The 21,846-nt window shown below is 36.6% G+C and overlaps 1 protein-coding gene across 1 annotated transcript in view; it reads left to right on the top strand.

Moving 5' to 3' along the window:
- LOC125668285 (uncharacterized) overlaps positions 1-21,846 on the top strand; it is a 174,248-nt gene that overhangs the window by 4,081 nt on the left and 148,321 nt on the right. The window contains exons 2-4 of the mRNA XM_056162491.1: positions 16,550-16,742; positions 17,617-17,724; positions 21,669-21,753. Coding sequence (XP_056018466.1) covers positions 16,550-16,742; positions 17,617-17,724; positions 21,669-21,753 — 386 coding nt within the window. The remainder of the gene's footprint in view (positions 1-16,549; positions 16,743-17,616; positions 17,725-21,668; positions 21,754-21,846) is intronic.

A 21,846-nucleotide genomic window follows, 5' to 3' on the forward strand; every position in this document is an offset into this window, starting at 1 on the left:
AATTAACCTTCAAATTTACAAAGATTTGTCATTAGAGATGCTGAAGTTAACCTTCAAATTTACAAAGATTTGTCATTAGAGATGCTGAAGTTAACCTTCAAATTTACAAAGATTTGTCATTAGAGATGCTGAAGTTAACCTTCAAATTTACAGACAGCGACCGTGATTCCCCTATTTTAGCTTTTGGCGGAAATTTTGGCTTTAAAGTCCTCCAGGGCAGACCTGTCACTAAATGGAATTATTATATTTTGATAGATTGTAATCTTACATACAATTTACAATAGGAGTGTTTAGGGACAACCCCCCCCCCCCCCCCAACGTGGTCGAAATTCGTAAAAAAAAAAAATGCAAAGAGGAACTTCTTTGGGGTAGAGTTTTGTTGGAGAAATACTGTAGAAGAGGGGTATTTCGTTGCTGAGGATGCGTGTGTGTATTGGCAATGGTCTATGTCAGAAGTCCAGGATTGTTATAGAAATTTGTGAAATAGTGTATTATTATTATTGAAACAAATAATGTATGTATCGGTATTATAACATCCCATTGAAAGCTGAGCCTTTATAGTTCTATCTAAATTCAATTTAATTACGTGAAATATTTGTTTTAAAAAATTATAAACTTTTCTATAAAATATCATGATATCGATACGTACATTTTCATTTTCTTATTGACACAAATGTGTTGGTGTCTATCTTGGAAGACATCAGCGTTTTAAGCTAGATTTCCGGCAAAAAGGGGAGGGGTCACCCAATAAATATTGAAAAGGCGGAGACTTCCTGAGTCTACGTGTCTAACTTGCGAACTACGTCTTAAACGATATGTACAGCTGTAGGGTCACAGTTTATAAAATAAGATCAGGAATGATGAGGAATTGAAACACAAACATTCCATTCATCTGTTGTTGATGACGTACTAGTAACTGGTTTTTTTTTTTTTTTTTATATTTTCAGGAATTAAGTATTCTCGCCATAAACAGATACACTTCATATTAGGCCAAATATCATCCACGGTCAGCAAAAAGTATGGGGCGGGTGGGAGGATTTTATTTTTTAATTTTTATTTTCTGAGATAAATGTTAAAGACAAATGGGTTTTTCCCCCAACAGATCCGCATCATTTAATGCAAGATGGATTTCAATCTAAGCTATTTTCATAGACTAATTCATAGACTAATTCCAGGTTAAGCTTTAATCTAAGATATAACAGAAATATACCTAACTTCTTCAAGATTAACGCCGGTAAGAACGCGAGAAATTAAGAAAACCATAATATGTTTTACGGCGTGACCGTGTTTGAGGGCGAAGCAAAAAAGTTTTGACATTAGTATTTATACCCAAAACAGGACAAAAACAACCCGAAGTTAGCACGCGGAGGGAGCTGTATCAAAGCATCCTAATTTTTGGACATTTGATCCACCTATATATTGAACGCGGGAAATATAACACAATTGATGGAAACAGTACATTGTGACGTCATATTCAGCGTCGTTATTTAGCAAATTTACAAACAAAGCGTTTGAACCACAACAAAAAAACATGACGTTAATCGTGGAGTGATTATATATGAATTAAAAGAAAATAAGATTTACATGCTTTTACGGATTTTATGTGTAACATCTCAGAACGACGTGGACTAGGGTAGACGAGATTCAAAATGGAGGAATACATGTCCACGCGCTAATATTCGAATCGACGCCATTGGTACCAAACTTTTCAAGTTCCATAGGTATGGTTTAATTTTTCATTATTTTCCTATATTTTCCTTTTAAACATGTATATACGTGTTACCTATAGGGAGAGCTCCGCTCTCACGGCCCTTCGGGCCGTGAGAGGGCTTCGCCCTCTATTAGTTAACATTTAATGAGTTTCTACACATTTCAGTTTTCTGTAGGAATTTTCCTAAATTACTTAATTCACTGACATTTACTGTTGACAATACTGAGTAATTGTAGAAGGTTATACATACTTGACCTATTCCAGAAATACTTTTTTGATATGTAATTTTCTATGCTCATCATAAAGTGAACATTTTAAAGTAAAGTGGTACTCATCTTCAACATCCAAAATGACAAAAATTACATACTCTCTAGGAGTATGAGTGAATCTCCCCTTCTCAATCATTAATAGATGTGCACTAAGTCTATATTTTCCAATTAACTGAATACACTTGACTGGGATTGGTTTCATTAAGTAGGATTGTAAACATAACTTGTTTGTTATATCTCTTTATAGAAAGATAGGGGAAAAAGCATTGTTTGCAAATGTTTAAAAACAGGGTTTTTTATTTGTAATATTTTGACGGTACCAAGCTTCTCCAAACCCTAATGGGAGTAAAAAAAATTAACCCCAAGTAAGCAATTATATTTTGTACAATGACATGTTTCAAACATATCTTGATAAATACTATTCATTATACAGTTGTCTGATTCCAGCAATTTTAACCAACATAAACCAGCTCGAGAGGGAAACGGTTTTGGCTTTTTCATCTAGAGATAGTCACACAATAAAAGAAACCTCATTGCTACGGCACTGGGCGCTGTAAAGCATAGAAGTGTACGCATAAATTTGTGGTACTTTACCTACAGCTGGTGACGTCTCAATGTGAGTGAGTGAAAATGTTGTCGGACGTAAAACAAACGAATTTTAGGATGGTTGGAGGTCTCAATGACAACTATGTGAATTTTAGTTTTTTGTTAAGACTTATCTTTTAAACTCGCTCAGGAGAAAATAAATCAATGAAAATGATTAAGAAAAAAAAAAAAAAAAAAAAGAATTAATCAGATTATAAAAGAAATAAATACATGTATCAAAAACATATATTTATTTGTAGAGAAGATCTCAGGTCTTGCTGATATTTTGTTTTTGTTTTTTTGTTTTGGTATCTTGTATCTTTCTGATGACATCCGCATTCCATACATTTTAAGGCGTTATTAACACTGATAGTAAGAGACTCATTCAGATCCATTTAACTAATAATTTCAGATATTTCTTCTCGTTCGTTATTTCCAGATTGAAAAGTAGTATTGTTATAAAAGTTTGGACATATATCATTCCTAACCAAATACATCTAGAAATATTCTTTAACATGCCTTCACTAGCAGCAAATGTAAATTCTGACTGACTCCATGGAGTCCGATAACTGATGTCGCTTTAGTTTTTATTAGCGCAAAATGTTATAGTTTCCACTTTGTAAGCTTAAATAGTTTCTCTAGACTACTACACTTGCCACATAAAATGTCGTTATCATTATTTCAGAAAAAAATTCTCTAATCAACACTATCAAAGTAAATACTCCTTTAATCAATACAGCTTGAAGTGAATTTTAGAAATAATGAATTCATTCATTTATGATTTAGTTATTTGACTTGTATTTTGGCTAAGGAATATTCATATCACATGGATATTTTATTCTTATTTTGCCAAACGATTCCATTTAAGAAATAAGATATCGTTTTTTAATGTTACTGGGATGTGACATAAATTTGATCACGAGATCAAATCCTATAACTACCAACTTCATGTCATATCCCAATAACATTCAAAAATGATATATTATTTCTTATATTTATATTTTCTATTTTGATTTGTGTTCTTACCCAGCTTCCATGATTATGTAGCAGATGACCGAAATAATGATCGTAAAACACAGAATATAGTTCGTTAGAGTTTTATCGAATAAAAAATTAGGAACAATATCAAAGAGAATACTAGTAATCATAATTGTTCGCGAACAATTAGAGGACTTTCCACCTTTTCATTGCTTTTTCCTGACACTTTTTAAATTTTCAACTTAAATACTTCTTCATTTTTATCGCCTAACCGAACAACGACTAAATCCTAAAAAAAAACAAAACCAACAGCTCCGACGGTCATCCATCCAACTACTCGTCTCGATGAATGCATCTTAACTTGCACAGAAAGGTGGAAAGCCCTAACTAGTGATCCTAATTGTTCGCGAACAATTAGAGGGCTTTCCATCTTTTACTGGGATTTTCAGTAATTTTCATTAAATTAGTTCAATCGTCGCTAAAAGCACACACAAAAAAAAAAATAAAAAAATAAAAAAAAAAAAATAAAATTGATTTTGATAGAAAAGAAATTCAAATTTGCCGCCTTGAGTGGTTTAGTGTTGAAGATTGAGGTCTTGGTTTCGCACGATAGTACCGGCCGGTGTTGAAGATTGAGGCCTTGGTTTCGCACGATAGTACCGTCAAATATTTGAAAAAGGGGGTGTGGATGTTGGATAGCCGGTACCTATCGGATAAAAGTGTAACAGGACTTATCCAGGTGTTTTGGGTTACTTTAGGCCTGTTAGATATGATATTTGGAGATGAAAAGAAACCGGATGTGACATTTTCAGAGAACACACACGTAGTGATGACACTCTGCTCATGCATGCTGTACATGAGAACCTGTTGAGAAGATGGTAGGACTTGCACTGGATTTTACCGTGTGTGTTGTGGATTGTGGAATTTAATATACAGTTTGTAATTGCTCATCCTATGTGTTCTAATTCACGGAGACAATGTCTTTCAGTCATTTCACCCAAATAGGCATGCATGCGGATTTAGGCAGTGAAAAAAAATGACGGCCGGTGAAAGAAAAAGTTTCAGAGTATAGGATCTGAATGGAGAATAGGAATACTGCATCCCATCAGTTAAGTATTTATTTGTTTACAATTACAGTCAGGATGGAATGTCAATGAGTTCAACTGTCAACTAAAGTTGCATCATCATTATCATAAAACAACAACAACAACAACAACTGAACTTAGTCTTTATTTTGATGCAGGCAGACAATGGAATCTAACGCATGTCTTTTCATGAATGCAAATGGAATTCATGTTTGATTTACAAGACAGTCAAGAAATGGAGGAAATTTGTGTAGGTCAGATCTGTATGTGTAGGTTAGATTAGCTAAAAATCATATTGTTGGGCATGATACCTGTCAAAATGGTGTAAACAGCTGATCACATACAGATCCCTTGAAGGGTCGGGGATTTCTTCCTTTGGGACGACAGGCGTGATGTGTGGATTTGCCTTGCTCGTAGAGACTCGCACCTTGATGTGTGACCTTGACCCACTTTCAAGGTCAAATCTAAAAAACCTATGTGAGAAAGTGTGATCTTGACCTTTGACCTTGACCTAATTTTGAAGGTCAATGAGGTCACAGGGCTTCGCACCATTGGTCCCGCGTCTCTATCTACAACCGTGAAAAAGTTGTGGGCTCGAATGACGACGTCGGAGAATTTCGGGGGCGAGAACTGTGCTGAAGGGTTTTCGGTTTCCCTCGGTCAACATCTCTGTGCGAGAGTGTTTTATCGTGAATTTGTCGGCGAAGGACTCGCGTCTCCACGACTTTCGGTCTAGTAGGAGTAGCGATAACAGGGTTTTCGACGTGAGTCGCCGACATTCGCGGAGTGGTAAGAATTTTAGAGTTGTAATTCATGATATCGAGACCAATCGAGAATTCCTTGCTGACCCATATATTTCGATGCTATCTGAAGCGGGAAAGAGAGTATGAAAAGTGCCATTTTCTCGCCATTCTGGATGACCTTTGACCTTGATCTACTTTTTCAAGGTCAAGGTCACTCAACCCGTTCCAGTGGGTTCCGTCTCTCCACGACCAATACTTTAGGAGTCGTCAATTTTTTAGGTAGAAATCGCAAAACATAAGTGGGCATTAACTCCTTTTAGCGGTCAGCGAATCCCTTCATTTAAAGTTTATCGATTCTACGAATTGACTTCTATGCTTCAGCAAAGGTTTCATCCTCCTATCATTTACGGTTTAAAAGTAGTAGCGATAACAATGATTTCTGCGAAAGGTCCGATAACTCCGTAAGGAGTCAAAGTTCCATGACGCAGGGTGAAATGTATTCGTTTCTTAAGAAGTGCTATGTCATGGATTCTAAAGTTTTTCGATATGTCTTAAGACGAAAATTCTTTTTGATAGCAGGAAAATAATAATAATAAACAGAACAATAACAAAAGGCCTTTCCACAGAAAGTTGGAAAGCCCTAATAAGATATAGATATTTAATTGAAAAGGTTACAAAAGGCGAAACAGGTGTAAAATAAAGGTAATATTTAGAGCGTCAAGTTCACTGAAATGAAGACAAGAAGAGCGGAGTAAACTACATCCGTGATGTGATTTGGTCGCGATCAGCGATGGAGAAACTGGCGTTGGTCTAGCCTACTAAGTTGAAAACACAATTATTGAACACAAATCATAATAGAAAATATAAATATAAGAAATTAAATATCATTTCTGAGTGTTATTGGGATATGACATGAAGTTGTTACGTGATCAGGGAAAAGGTGCAATAAGTGAAATCAAGATGTAATGATGTGAATTAAAGGTATATTAGCTGTGTATTGTGTTAAAAGGTGTTGAAACTTTCTCTTGTTGCTACCTTAGTTTATTTGATGTGAACTAGTGCATGTAGTTGAAATTAACATGAAAATTTTCACCATGAGAAAACCATTGTCATCCGAGGCGCAGCCTTGATCACAGGTACTTGCTCCTACATCTAAAGACATGACGTCTGTATACCATAAGAATAAACATAACGTATTTAGCTTAAAAATACTTATGATAACCCTCCTGAGAATGCCAATCATTTGTACTTCCAGAGAATATGCATTGCAAATGCATTTACTACCATTTTCTTCTAAAATGATTTATTTATATATAATAAGAAAAATATGCATTACATGACTGTATTCATCGTATCAGAAACCTCAATAGTCTGAATCGCTTTCTTCGGCAAAGTTTGTAGTGTTCGGGTATTTTTCAAAACGTACACGCGCGCACTTTTTTTCGTGGCTTATCCCTGGTCCATTTATCTTGCAGACATTTTTATTTATAGACATTTTATTGCAGAGATCTGATACATGTACATATATTCACATGTAAAAAAAAAATTAGTTCTAGGTGGTATTGAACGGTGCATTGGTGGAATTTCCTTACAGTAGGATACTCCAGTCATTTTCTCTTATATCTTTATGGAGGATGTTTACTTTTAACAAACTATTGTCATGGTGATGGAGAGAGGAACGAAGCGTAATTAACCGTGGATTTCTCACGATGTCAAGAAACCTCTATTAAATTAACTATGTTATGTACTTCGTGTATATTCGTATTTCTTATCACATATCAAGACAAATATACACTACCTACCAAAATAAGAAGCATACTCCACTCTCTTAACATATTCCATCTAAGGTATTGAAACTTACTTACTTAGTCCTCTTCGTGCTGGTTTGCACATAAGGCTGTCACCAGCGCTCTCCACTGCTGCCTGTCTTTGGACCAACGTTGGATCTGTCCCCATATCCATCCCTGTTCCTTCATTTCTTTTTCTGTTGTACGACGCCATGTCACTCTTGGTCTTCCTCTCTTTCTTCTTCCTGCTGGAGTCCATCTCATTGCAACCCCTGGGGTGGAGTCTGGTTGTATTCTTAAGACATGACCTGTCCATCTCCATCTCCTTTCTTTTACCACAAGGGAAAGAAGCTGTGTATTGGTTTGTCTATAGACCTCTTCATTGCTGATGGTTCTTGGCCAGAAGATACGCAAGATTCTTCAGAGATATCTGGTCTGGAAGACATTTATGCTGTTGGTAATGGTAGTGGTAAGCTTCCAAGATTCTGCACCATATACAAGGACTCCTATGACGTTGCTCTTGAAAATACTTAACTTGGTGTTGGTGCTGATCTTGGCGGACTTCCAGATGTTCCTCAGTGGTGCAAAAGCACCCCTAAGTACATCTGTTTCCGAGTACCCATTTGAAGTGATCTTGCTTCCGAGGTAGATGAACTCTTGCACTTCCTCAATCTGTTTGCCTTCAAGAGTGATAGGTTCAGAGGATGGTCTGGTGTTAACTTCATAACTTTTGTCTTGGTGGTGTTGATGTTGAGCCCAATTTGTTTCCCTTTCGTTGCCAATACACTGGTCTTACTTTGGATGTCATGCTGGGGATGTGACAATAGTGCCAGGTCATCTGCAAAGTCCAGATCTTCTAGGGTGTTTGACAGGGTTCAGCTGATACCTCTATTGCCGTTTGATGTTACCTTCTTCATTACCTTCATCAATATACGGTGTGAAGAGTAGTGGTGAGAGCAGACATCCATGTTTGACCCCGGTATGTATGTATTCCTCTGTTAGTTTTGTCCCACATATGACTTGGGCTGAGAAATCTACATATAGCAGCTTAATGATGGCTATTAACTTGTCCGAAATTCCGTAGTGCCTGAGGATCTTCCATAGAGCTGGTCGGTTGATGCTATCGAAAGTCTTAGTAAGGTCGATGAAGTTTGCATATACACTGTACTGGGGAATTGCATTCATTACTCTGTTCTACAATTTGTCTGAGGGTAAATATCTGGTCCGCACATGATCGACCTCTCCTAAAGCTAGCCTGCTCTTTCCTAAGTAGGAGATCTACACTGGATGAGATTCTGTTCAAAATCACTCCACTCAGCACTTTGCTGGTAGCAGATAGCAGCATGATGCATCTCCAGTTGTTACAGTCCACCATGTCTGCTTTTTTCGGAAGATTTACAATGAGGCCCGTCCTCCGGCATGATGGTATTTCTTGTATGTTCCAGATGCTTCCAAGTACCTTTGTTAACAGTTCTGGTGTAAGATTCTCCTCTGCCTTCAGTAGCTCTGCATTTATCTGATCTTTTCCTGGTACTTTTCCGTTCTTAAGTCTTGCAATTGCTTTCCTGACTTCATTCAACGTTGGTGGTCCACAACTGATTGGTAATGTGTTTTCTGCTGATGTGATGTTTGCTTCACTATCTGGATCATTCATGTTGAGGATTTTCTCAAAGTGTTCTTTCCAGCGTTTCAAGATGTCCCCCTCTTTTTCTATTTGGTTTCCTTGCTCGTCTTTGACTGGAAGGTTTGATGTTTGGAATTTTCCTGAAAGTCTTTTGGTCAGTTGGTAAAGAGCCCCCATATCTTGTTTGGCAGCTGCTGTTTCTGCTTCATCTGCAAGTTTCTCTATATTCTCTTTTATCCACTCGTGCGCTTCTCTTGACCTCTTTGTCGAGTTGTCGGTACTTTCTGCAATTTGTCTTTTATCCTTTGAGACTTAGTGGACATGATTTTTGATTTTCCCCCTTTTCTCCTTTCTTTCCTCTTCACTTCCAAGTTGAAGGCTCTTCCTTTGTGTGTGTCCTTCAGGTTTTGGATGTCTAGTGAGGTGTTTCTCTGGTCCTTCTTCTTGACTTTTCGAAGCTTCAGTCTTAGTTTGAAGAGTACTAGTGAGTGGTCACTTTCAATGTCAGCCCCATGTTTTGCCAAAACATCCATAAGACTTCCTCTCCACCTCTTGTTTACTATGATTTGGTCGATCTGGTCCTTGTCTGACCATCAGGAGAATTCCATGTCACTTTATGTATGTTTTTGTGCATGAATAGGGTGCCACCAATCACAAGGTTGTTTTCCTGGCAAAATGAACTGAGTCTTTCCCCATTATTATTCCTGTCTCCTAATCCCTCTCGCTCGATTGTAGTTTCTTTCCAATCATTTGAAGATCCTATTTTTGCACTTCGGTCTCCCATGAGGAGTAGCACATCATGTCTAGGGGTCTCATCCATTGCCTTTTGAAGTTTGTCATAGAAGATGTCCTTGAAATCCGCGTCATAATTATGCCATTTAGCTTCACGTTAGCACAACTCTCGCCTTATTGCGCCATTAAAGTCCGCGTTATTACAACTTTCTTTTGCGCCATAACAGCTTTTTAACCTGCGTATTTACACCTTTCACGTTAGTATGCCTTATTTTGCATTATACCACCTTTACTCTAGCATTTTTACGCTTTTGGTTAGAGATATTACATTTTTTCGCGTTATGACGCCATTGAAAATATTTTCTTTTAGATAAAATGATCTTAGGTGGTTGCTGGGTATATATGTAATCTGATATTAATATCAAAAATTCAAAACATGAAACTGGTGATAAATCTTATTTTTTAATAACCGTGACGTGCTAGAAGTACCCTAGGCCACAGGCACTTATATCGTTTTGGGGCCAAATTACTATATACAAGAATATTAGGCCCCCAAGCGATATAAATGCCCTTGCCCTAGGCATCAGTGTGGAGAAGGACCGGGCTAGTAACACAAGAGTCTGGGTTTGATTCTTCCCAGGAGCGGATCCAGATAATATTTTACCTTAAGAATTTTAATTAAGTACATCTGATATAAGGGTTACAATCATTGAACCACACGAAGTTATCTTTATAGTTAACAAAAATCAGAGAAAAGGCAGGGGGTTGGGTGTCAAAATTTAAAATACTCCATATTCATGTTATGAGATTGATCACTGTACGTCATCTTCACCTTTCATGCACTACTTCCTATCTACTTGAAAACAGAAGAACATAATATTTGTGGAATTACATTCCCCGAGTGGCAGCACAATTTTAGAGCTGATACACAGCTAAATTTGAACAGTAAAAGTCTAGTAATTAATGGTAATTGTATATTTTTATCATTATTCCGCAATGTAGATCTATATATTCGCTATAGAAGAATGCTATACAATGATTTTATATCCATTTCAGCTTTTGTGTATTCTTATTAACAATGATTGATTGATTGATTGTATCTTGGTAAGCGTCCCTCATAAGATTTTTTCACTCATATGGAGACGTTATCAATAGCGGTGAAGGGCTTCACGGTCTTTGAGCAGTGAGTGCCACACCTACTGTGACACGGTACATCCAAGTTTAAGGTCATCTCCGAGGACCCGTGACATTCACACCTGATGACGAGCGTTTGGCTATGGATCACTACCTTTTGTAATTACTTAGATCTGTCGCGGCCGGGATTCGAACCCCGACCTTCTGCATGCGGGGCGAACGCTCTACATCTCGACAACCGCGGCGGCATATCCCTAAACAATATTGGCCAGCTACCAATACCATAGAGTGTGATATAGTTCGACATGTAACTTTTATTGTAGAAAGGCAACTGTATTATCTTGCATATAAAGTCGGTAGTAGAAATACACCACATAAATTCTTATTAGCAACGAAATTATGCAAAACGTATTGCTTGGGGTAACGTCATCGTTGGGGATTAATTGCGTGCCACTTGTGAAGAAGTATCTTGGTTTCAACTTGGCAAATCCTAGCCTGGTTCCGGCCTATCCATAATGCTCCGCACTGTGCGGAACATTATGGGTAAGCCGGAACCAGGCTAGGCCAATCCGAAAACATGAGTTATCTTTCATTGATACGGAACGTAGTGCGCTTGTGCAATGTAGTTTGAGACTTCCGGATAGTATATTCCAGAAGTGTCATTATAAACAGTGCAGAAGGCCGCAAAGATATTGCTGTATAATTTTACAGCAATCATGCCAACAAATACATGCATGTTAACGTTAATAAAAAAAAATCGCAATGCATAGGTTTCCTTCATACAAGTGAAAATAGCCAACTTCGCATGTAAAAATAAAAGAAAATTAATGTTGTCAATGAAGGAGCCCCCCCCCCCCCCCCCGACATAATGTTCTATCTTTAAAGTGATGTAATTTCCTACGGAAGACATGTCCCGAGACACAGATTATTCTAATTAACCCCTTTCCAGGATTTCACATGTTTTATGACTGATTTTTTAAAAGCATATATGATATATTGCATAAATTTCCTCAGGATCTTTTAAATTACTTTGGACCTTAGTGCAATACAAACTGTAACTGACAGCAAATAAATTGAATCCTGTATTTCAACACAGTCAGATTTATAATAAAATGTCAGAAGTTGCTCGTTCAATATCAATGTAGTACATTCAGCGATAAAAGTTCTGACACGATGTACGTCTTGGTATGTCGGAATGACACTTCTGGATTCTGGAAATATCCACCTCCTTCAATTGGCTAGTAAAATTTAACCCAACCTGTTTAAATGAGAGACCAATGACAAATTTCCAGCCGACTACTCACAAAACAGTAGTTTCAAATACAAGTATAACCATTTATAAAGAAATTTATCGTCACAAACCATCTTTAACTGACATTTACACAATTTTTTGAAAATAAAATAACTATAATTAAACCCCAATCTAATTAAAATCAGACTTCTTAGATCCGCGCTGTATTCTCTGCGTAAGACAATCTGACATAACCCGACTAGGGGTCATGTTCATGTGAACTTTATTTTAGCCATTCAGCGCGTCGCCTATAAAAACATTGGTGTTTACTATTCAAGGAAAATGGTAGCGATCGTGAGCGTATCTTAGGATCTGAATTTAATTAGATTGAATTGAACCCCCTGAATTTATAGTAATAATTAAATAAGTCGACAACAGTATGTACCTGTAAATACAGCCATTTTGGGTAAAATACTCACATTATTTTGTAAATTTACGGCGAAATGGGGGTGGGTGGGTGGATGGGTTTCCTTCTAAACCTGTCATTGAAATTTCTTTTATGATTTGATACATGCCTACATAATCAAACATCTCAAGGGGGCTAAAATGAATAAAAAAGGAAAACAGGGAAGGTACAGATACGTCAAAAGCATTCTATTGGGGGTTCAAACTTACCTATCCCGCAAAGAGTACATCTGGGAGTGGCATGGCCGAGTAAAACAAAAAAAAACGAAATCATTTGAAGATGCTAGTTTTCTGGTCGTATGGGGCTTTAATGAATATTTAAAGGTATGTTTGGACACAGGTATAGTAGGAAATTATGTAAAAAAAACAAAACAATTGATATTAACTTTATGAGATAGCAACACAAGAATACAACGATATCAGGCCTCAACCTTGCGCAGTTTTTTGTTTTTGTGCACCGTAAATCGAAGGTAACTCAATATATATTTTTAAAGACCTACAATTCTGCAGCTAGCACGGGGGGGGGGGGGGGGGGGGGGGGGGGGGGGGGGGGTTGGTTGATATGCAAGATCCATACACGTGTTGATCCTCGTAAAACCCGAGCTTTGAGCTGATGAGTTGTCATCATCTTTTGAGAATCAGTAGTTCGCTTCTGATTTCGTACAAAATAACTATACAGTCGTTATTAGAGAAATTTGAAAACAAGTGAATTCTTTATTTATCATCCCGTGGGGATTCGGGTTAGAATAGGTCCTCAGTACCCCTTGCTTGTCGTAAAAGGCGACGAAATGGGGCGGTCCTTCGGATGAGACCGCAAAAACCGAGGTCCCGTGTCACAGCAGGTGTGGCACGATAAAGATCACTCCCTTCTCAAAGACCATAAGCACCGAGCATAGACCTAAATTTTGCAGCCCTTCATGGGCAATGGTGACGTCCCCATATGAGCGAAATATTCTCCAGAGGGATGTTAAACAATATTCAATCAATTAATCAATCTTTATTTAACCCCACCCCCTCAAATCAGACCCCTGACTCGATCAAGAAATTCTGTGTTGTTTCCATTAACATTTCCTTACCCTCTCGTAGAAATGATTTCAGCTGTTTTCGATTTTGAATAGTATTCATATTCAAGATAACACTTAAATATTGCGCAGTCTGATTGTGTTTAAATACTACCGGGAAGTTGTCATATTCACACTAAATGTAAGAATACAAAGAGAGATAACTCATGTTTTTAAACAGGCCTATAATTGTTGCTAAAATGAAAAGAAGACCTGATTTATTTTAATCGCACATCGAACAAAACCAAGTTCCATCAAATGAAGAACAGTTTTGATTATTGAGACGCTGAAAAGCAAGTATATCATGTATATTAACAAAGACATATACATTAGATCAGAGTATATGGTTGAAAACTTTTCCTTATAGTAATGTTGGAAAAACTTATAAAAACATTGAGGTGTGCAATGTTACGGTTTTGATGCACCTATGAAAGTTGAAGACGCAGTTGTTGAAGACCGACTTTGAAAGATATTCTGTGGACATTACGGAGTTAACAGAGGACTGAGGTGGAAGAACATGAAGTATAGGGCGGCAGGTGTAGGTAATTCATTTATAGACAGGACAGAGGACACAGATGAATCTCCCTGACATCTCAGAGAATGTAGAAGTGCACGAAGTCGAACGTAAGGGATGGTTTGGATTTGGATTTGTAATTGTTGACAAACATGAGCCCACTGAATGCTTCTGTTGACTCGATAAATTTCTGTTATAGGTTTTCATCGTCTAGCAGTAGGTACAATTCCGCATCATCAATACCAAAGTTGCCAAATTCAACCATAGTTTACATACATAAGGGTGACCAGGGTGTAGCAGACGAAATTTTAGATATACACTATTTTACAGAAATGTTCTTATCATTGATGAAAGTCCACTGCTTGAAATACAAATAAAATCATAAATACATTTTGGGATGTTGATTTGATCTATTGATAGACCTAGACTTCTGTATTAAGCGGGAACGATGGCTAGCCTAGATGTGTATTACATGTACCTTAGTAAAAGTAGTACATGTAGCCTTGTTTTAACAAATGTTCATACGCACAGCCGTGACCTCTGTTGACCCCTTACAGGTATTTATTCAGTTATAGATACGCATTACTCGTAATAGTGTTATATAGGAGAAAATTGTTGAAAATGTAAATATATGAAATAATAATTCATTATCAAATTGATTATTGAATATGAGGCAGAATGCCGAAGTCATAGTTATTGATTTTGAATGTCGAAGTCATGCAGTTACATGTATTAATTGTGAATGCCGTTTTTTTAATTTCTTTATTCTCCTTACCAATAGTACAAAGGTGTTTTGAAAATACATATAAGTATTCATACAAATATACAATATGATGTGTTCACAATATATACATATGTACAAACTGCAGTAATATAAACAAAGTCATTATAGAGGGGGTGAGTGTGATGAATTAAGAATTTTTAAGAATTTATCTAATTTTCTTGGTGTGACAATATTGTCAAAATTAAAAATAGATTTTGTTGTTACTATATTTGGTGGCAACCTTTTTCTCCATTAATACACTGATTTCTAATCGTAACAAATCTACTATATTTAAACAAATAATGATATTCATAACCAATTTCATTGTCATTACACAAGGCACATTTTCTTTTGGATCTTTCTATGCCGTATCATTTGCCAACTTAGATAGGCAATCGATTATTATTATATACCCATCAATGTATCGTTCGTTGATACTGTGGATTTCATAGCGTGTGATCCGGTTTTCCGCGAAGCGTCGAGTTTGATCTGATGATCCGCGCCTGTCAACTCGACGTGATCCAACTCTTCCGATCAAGTTACTGTAGTAATGATCAATTTATTATATACCCCCTTATGTATCTTAAATCCACTTTTATAAGATAATAAATGTAATCCAAATTATTAAAAACACAGACATTCCATGAAATTATGTTTTGTATACGCAGGTTCGTTTGTGACGCGGTCAACATTTTCCACAAATAACGTTGCGTTGTTGCATTGTGACGTCATTGTGACGGCATCAGTTTCAGAGGATACTGATACGGAATCAGAAAACCACAGTGTGGTGATCAGGAAAACCGGATCACACGCTGTGAAATCCACAGTATCAAAGAACGATACATTGATGGGTATATAATAAATATTTATATGTACAAGCTCGGTCCGTCTACGCGCCATAAAACTCGGTCGTCATATTTTCCAATACAAAGTCTATAACCTATAATTATATACTTTCAATTTCATTTAGAAAGTAACAATAATCTTATTTTTAACAATAACTTTATCGGTTTAACTGAGTAAAAGATGAAAAACACGAAAAATTTGAAAATTAACGGCGTAGAAATTTGATTGTGACGTAACGTTTGCGGGCCGGAATGTTTCCGGGCATATATCGTGTGATATATGCCCGCAAACTTTTAAAGAAAAAAGAAGAAATGAAATTGAAAGTATATAATACAATTCACATATACACTCGTCGGCCGATTTTTTGTCGGCAACGTAGTTGCTAAAATGAGGGTCGTAGAATTCGATTCTGGTGTCATTTTTAATGTACAGCAAAAAATTAATTAATTGGGAATTTCTCAAAATGGCGTCGCTAGGCACAAAGAAAACGGAAAACTCTAGAAATATGAGAGAAAAATACTCTCTTATGAGTTGCCATGAAATATTAAGGTGATTCCACCCTCGGGGTTGCAAAAAAGCGGTAAAACTCTCGGCAGAGCCTCGGGTTTCACAGCTTTTTTGCAACCCTCGGGTGGAATCACCTTATATTTCATGGCTGCTCATAAGAGAGTCTTATAATCTCCTGCGAAAGCAACCTTGGACCAATAATTAACCTTGGACCAATAATTGAGGATCCTCGATTGTACATCAGCATAAAGTGGATACGCTCCCAATTCACCATATATCATATAACTTGGTGTGGAACGTTTCAAATTTATTAATAATTTGCAAAACTTTAAATGAACCCTCTCTAAACATTCATAATTACCAATACCCCAAACTTCACACCCATACAATAAGATCGGGTTTACAATGCTAAAATAAAGATCGTACTGACAAGAAAATCAAGAACTAAGGGAACTCATGTATACGCTGTAATATATTTTTATTGAACTGATTGTGTTGTTTTCCACAGAAACAGATGAACTACCGAGGGTTTGGTTACATCGTGGACTCCTGTCCTCGGAATAAGACAGAATTCACAGATTCAGCAGCTAGACTGCACTGTTCGGTTCACGGGAATGGGTGGAGACAATATGTATGCGTCCCTAACACAAATAAATCGGCCATCGTGGAGTTCTGTAACACACACGGACCTGAAGTTTTTGAAAAAGGTGAAGAGTTTAGTATTTTCTTTAATATGAATAGATATTTTAGACACGGAGAGAGAGAGAGAGAGAGAGAGAGAGAGAGAGAGAGAGAGAGAGAGAGAGAGAGATGCATGTTAGTGTGCCTGTTATTGATTTATGTCAATTTTTCACATTTTAACATTTAATGTCTTGATGAAAAAATGGGACTCGAGTTTACAATAAAATGAGTTTAAATAATGAAACATAGATAAAACTGGTCTAAGGGAATGTCATTTTTTTAAATGCATGATTTATGAATTCGTAAAATGTTTATCATTTAAAAATAGATCTACAAGTATTCTTATGTAATTGTGATTTTATTTTAACATTGAGAAGCAGTGGAGTCAGTTCATAAATCTCGAAACATATATAAAATTTCATGACAACAAAATCTTTAGAATTCATGTAAAAAAACAACAACAGAGTAATATGACTGTAATTTGTACATTCTAATAGTATCCAGTACTGATGATATAATTAGATGTACTAGTACTTCGATCTAATCACAGCCCCCAGCATTAGAGTTTAACCACACTGGGTTTTCAAAATCTTAAAGAGGGATATGTGGAATAGTCCTCCATTGTCTTAAAAACTGTAGACTGAAATGTTTGAAATAAAAAATTCAGCTTGTATATAACCCGGATTCTATGCAAGTACACAAATACTGTAGACTGAAATGTTTGAAATAAAGAAAAAAACCAGCTTGTATATAACCTGGATTCTATGTAAGTGCACAAATTGTCAATTAGGTATTGCAACCCCGCCATAAATCCCTTATTATGACCCCACACTCAATTAAAAGTTTTGTACATGTAATTGACATTACAGTGACTTTGGTGTCATCTTCTTTTAAATCCAGGATATTGTTTGGAAGTTTCGGATACAGGATTTTTACACCCCTCCAGCTGTGCGTCTTTCAAAATTGGATGTCCTTCAGTGAATTACAACACGTCTGAGCTGTATAAGTGTAAGTTTATAGAATACTGTATGTTAATCCTAGATCACTAGTAAAAATCACAAATTTGAGGATGTGATACTCGTAGAGTTGCTTCTAAAAATATTGCTACCTACTTCTTCGCAAAATTTGCGTTCTTTCCTAACCACGATGGCGAATCACGTGACTTTGGCATGACCGATTACCCGGAAAAAATGACAACGAAAGGCAACACAAGGAAATATTCAAACGAATAAGTAACACCTTCATCAATAACGGATTGTCGCATAACTTATATCAACATTTGAAGAATTTTCTCAGCAACAAAACTATACTAAAATTGTAATTCTACGTGTGATAGAAGCAGAGAACATTGAAACCGTTTTTTTTGTTTTCAGTTAAAAACTTTCCGATTGCTAAGTGAGAGTTCTTTAACGTGCCAACACTTGCCGTGACACGATACCGCCGTTTTTAAGATCATATACAAAAGACCCGCGATTCTCACTTCTAAAAGACGAAAGTTTGCCGAAGGAGCAATACTACCTACTTTAACGCCATAGGTTTGAAGCGGCCATGGCACAAGCGGAGCTCGAACTCACGACCTCCCGGTTACGAAGCGAAAGCTCTACCACTGAGCTCCGCGATGTCATATCAAATATATATGAAATATATTTTCTATCATAAAATCCTGAGAAAGTGAATATCGTGAATCATATCGTGTGTTAATTGATATCATGTAATCGTATGAAAAATGGTATGAAGTGTGTATGGAACTTAAAAAACAGAAGGGAAAAAAAAGGATTCGGAAGATGTTGCAACGGAAAGCAATCATGGCATGTGGTTTTCATGTTCATAAAGCATATAAGCATTAATTATTATTATATATTAACTTTTGGTAAGTTTGAAATCACAAAACTATTCTCAAATCATGATCATCGAAACGTATGACTTTTCAACATTTAACAACATGACCATTCCTAACGATAAATTAAAGACTAGACTTTTTGACATCATAGCCATTTGCTTCTTCAACAAAAATGGAAAAGGAAATATTTATATCTAGTGATTAATCATCTAAAAAATTACTTTGTTAAACACCACTTTGATTCCACGCACAAGTACTCTGAAGTTGATATCAGAAATATGCTGGAGTTCCTCATTGACAATATCTTCGTAGTATTTGGTGATCAGGTCTTCCGACAGTCTGTTGGAATTCCCATGGACACGAATCGTGCCCCTTTCTTCCCTGACATGTTTTTATACTCTTATGAAGCATAGTTTAAGCAAAAGCTTCTACATAAGAAAAATACCCTTGATGTGGCGTTTATTTGATATATCGACGCCTTATTCAAGCAATGAATTATTATTGTTTGATCGATGTAGTCTCATAACCGTAACGGTGTGTTAATACAAATTAAATATCGAATAAATTTGTTTGCACACACCGTTGCAGTTATGAGATTACATCTTTCAAAAAATGATAATTCATTGCTTTTATTTACATTTTTGAAACCCTTTTTTACGTACAGTATTTTTCATTTATATCATAAATCTCCCGCCTAATTCTTTGGGTAAGCAGCGATTAACGGAACAGCCATGGAAAGCAAAAGTGTGATGTCATAACAAAAAAAAAAGGGCGCAATGCTGAAAAAAATAATAGTCCAATTCTTGAATTGATTTTCAATTAGATATCATAAACAACTTATTAACAACGTTGTACAGTCAGAACTGAGTTTAAACATGCAGTCCACCAGAGGTGGGATCAGGTGCCTAGGAGAAGTAAGCATCCCCTGTCGACCGGTCACACCCGTCGTGAGCCTACATTTTGATCAGGTAAACGGAGTTATCCGTAGTCAAAATCAGTGTGCCAAGAACGGCCTAACAATCGGCATGTGGTGTTTATATGCCTCAATTGATTCGATACGCAAGAGCCTGTTTTGCGTATTATAAGTTTTTAGGTCTCCTGAGTCACCTTTTGCTATTGGTCTGCGTCCGTCGTCGTCCGTCGTGTGTCGTCCTTTAACAACTTCTCAAAAACTACTGGGCCAATCTTGACCAAATTTGGTATGTAGCATCTGTAGGTGAAGGAGACCGGAAATTGTAAATTCCATGGCCCCATCCAAAGGGTCTTAATTTTGGGGTAAAAACTGTAAAATTGATGTATTTCTTTAAAAACATCTTCTTTACTCCTGGGCATCTAGCAGAGAAAGTGAGTATATAGTAATGATGAGCAAGGACGCTTCTACCAAAACTGTAAATTTCATGATCCCCGGGGTAGGGGTTCTGACCCCAGGGTGGGGTCAAACTTACTATATAGTGTTTATGTGTAAAACACTCAAATAACATCTAAATTAAAACTAAATAGATGTTTAGAAAGAGCAGGCAAAATTGTAAATTTGATGGTCCCAGAGGTAGGGTTTTTTGTATTAGGATGGGGCCAAATGATCATTTATTAAATGCGTGAAGAATAGAGTTTTTAACTTCTTGATAACTACCATTCCAATTCTTTTCAAATTTGGTACGAAGCATCATTGGAACAAGGGGGACATAAATTGTAAATTTCAGGATTCCTTCACCCATGGAACCTTATGGGTGGGGCAAAAACTGCCCAAATTTGACAATTTTTAAAATTCTTCTTCTCTAGAATCACACTTGTTTAAGAAAAACTAAATGCATAATGATGTAGAACAGAAAAGCGTCTACTTAGTATATAGTGTTTATGTGTAAAACATTTAATTAACATCATTTTTAGTACTATTGATACTAAATTGAAGCTAAATAGATATTTAGAAGGAGTAGGTATTCCTTTACCAAAACTGTAAATTCCATGATCCTAGGGGTAAGGGTTTGGTTTAGGGTGGTGTCAAAATTATAGTAGCGATTTGAAGGACTCATTTAAGTTTGCTGATACTTTACATCTTAATGCATACTTAGGAATAGCAGGAAAGGATGTACAAAAAATGGTGAATTTCCCAATCTAGGGTTTTGACTGTAGGATGGGTCCAAATTAGTCATATCATGTTTTAATGTTAATACACCTATTATATTACATGTATATAAATCCTTTCATCTGTTGTATGCATTTTTGGGGGCAGTGAAGTTTTAAGAACACATCTTGTTGTATACTGTTGCTGAATATTAGAATTTAGTTTAGATATTCAGAAAAGGACTTTTTTTCAAGATTTCATAGCCCTTGGGAGTAGTGATACTTTTGACTAGTACTCAGGTGACCGATAAGGCATGTGGGCCTCTTGTTTGAATCAAGACGGGTTACTGCATTTAGCAAATTCTGTTGTCGTAATAACGATCTACATTTGCAATGCAACCCATCTTTAGGTCAAATGATGTCTGACGTGTTTCATGTTGATTGGTAGGCGTTTCTGGCACACTTTTTTGACTACGGACTGCTCAGTTTACCTGATCAAGATGTAAGGCTCACGGCGAGTGTGACCAGTCGACAGGGGATGCTTAATACTCCTAGGCACCTGATCCCACCTCAGGTATATCCAGGGGTCCACGCTTGTTCAAATTTCTATTTCATAATCCTTATAGGAGTTATCACAGTTCTTTATCTTCACCTTTCATATATACTGACAAAGATTGAACTGAAACATACATGAATTCCAAATTCATAAAACGACAAGAAGTTGAGAACATTAAGAATTGTGGAATTAATGAACATTGCGTTAAAGTAAAGGAATTATTAACTAAGAGAATCAGAGAAGAAGAAAAGAAGTAAGGAATGGAGTGCACGTGATGACGACGAGGTAGAGGACAAATGACGTGTTGATACGGAACCGACAGTTGACATTTTCGTAATGCCCAAAGATCGTGACCGCGAAGATGAATAAAAAGCATTCCATTGTATGATTGCATGATCCTCAAATATAACACTGCTCATAACACAATAGAATATTCTTGATAATGCAAGTATGTATCGATGCAAAATGTGCTCATTCATACTCTCTCAACCTCAGATCCCGCTTGTCATCAGATCAACACCGAGGACAAATGCTATTTGGCGAATGAGGATTGTGGTGCTGGACTTTCCAAGGAGCAAATGTAAGTATATATATAACACGTTTGTAAGAGTTGTCGTTCGTATCCACAACTTGTTTGTTCTCTTAAAATGGGAACGCATCAGTTAAATATTAT

Source organism: Ostrea edulis, chromosome 4, assembly GCF_947568905.1.
Source record: "Ostrea edulis chromosome 4, xbOstEdul1.1, whole genome shotgun sequence".
In the NCBI taxonomy this organism is placed as follows: Eukaryota; Metazoa; Mollusca; class Bivalvia; order Ostreida; family Ostreidae; genus Ostrea; species Ostrea edulis.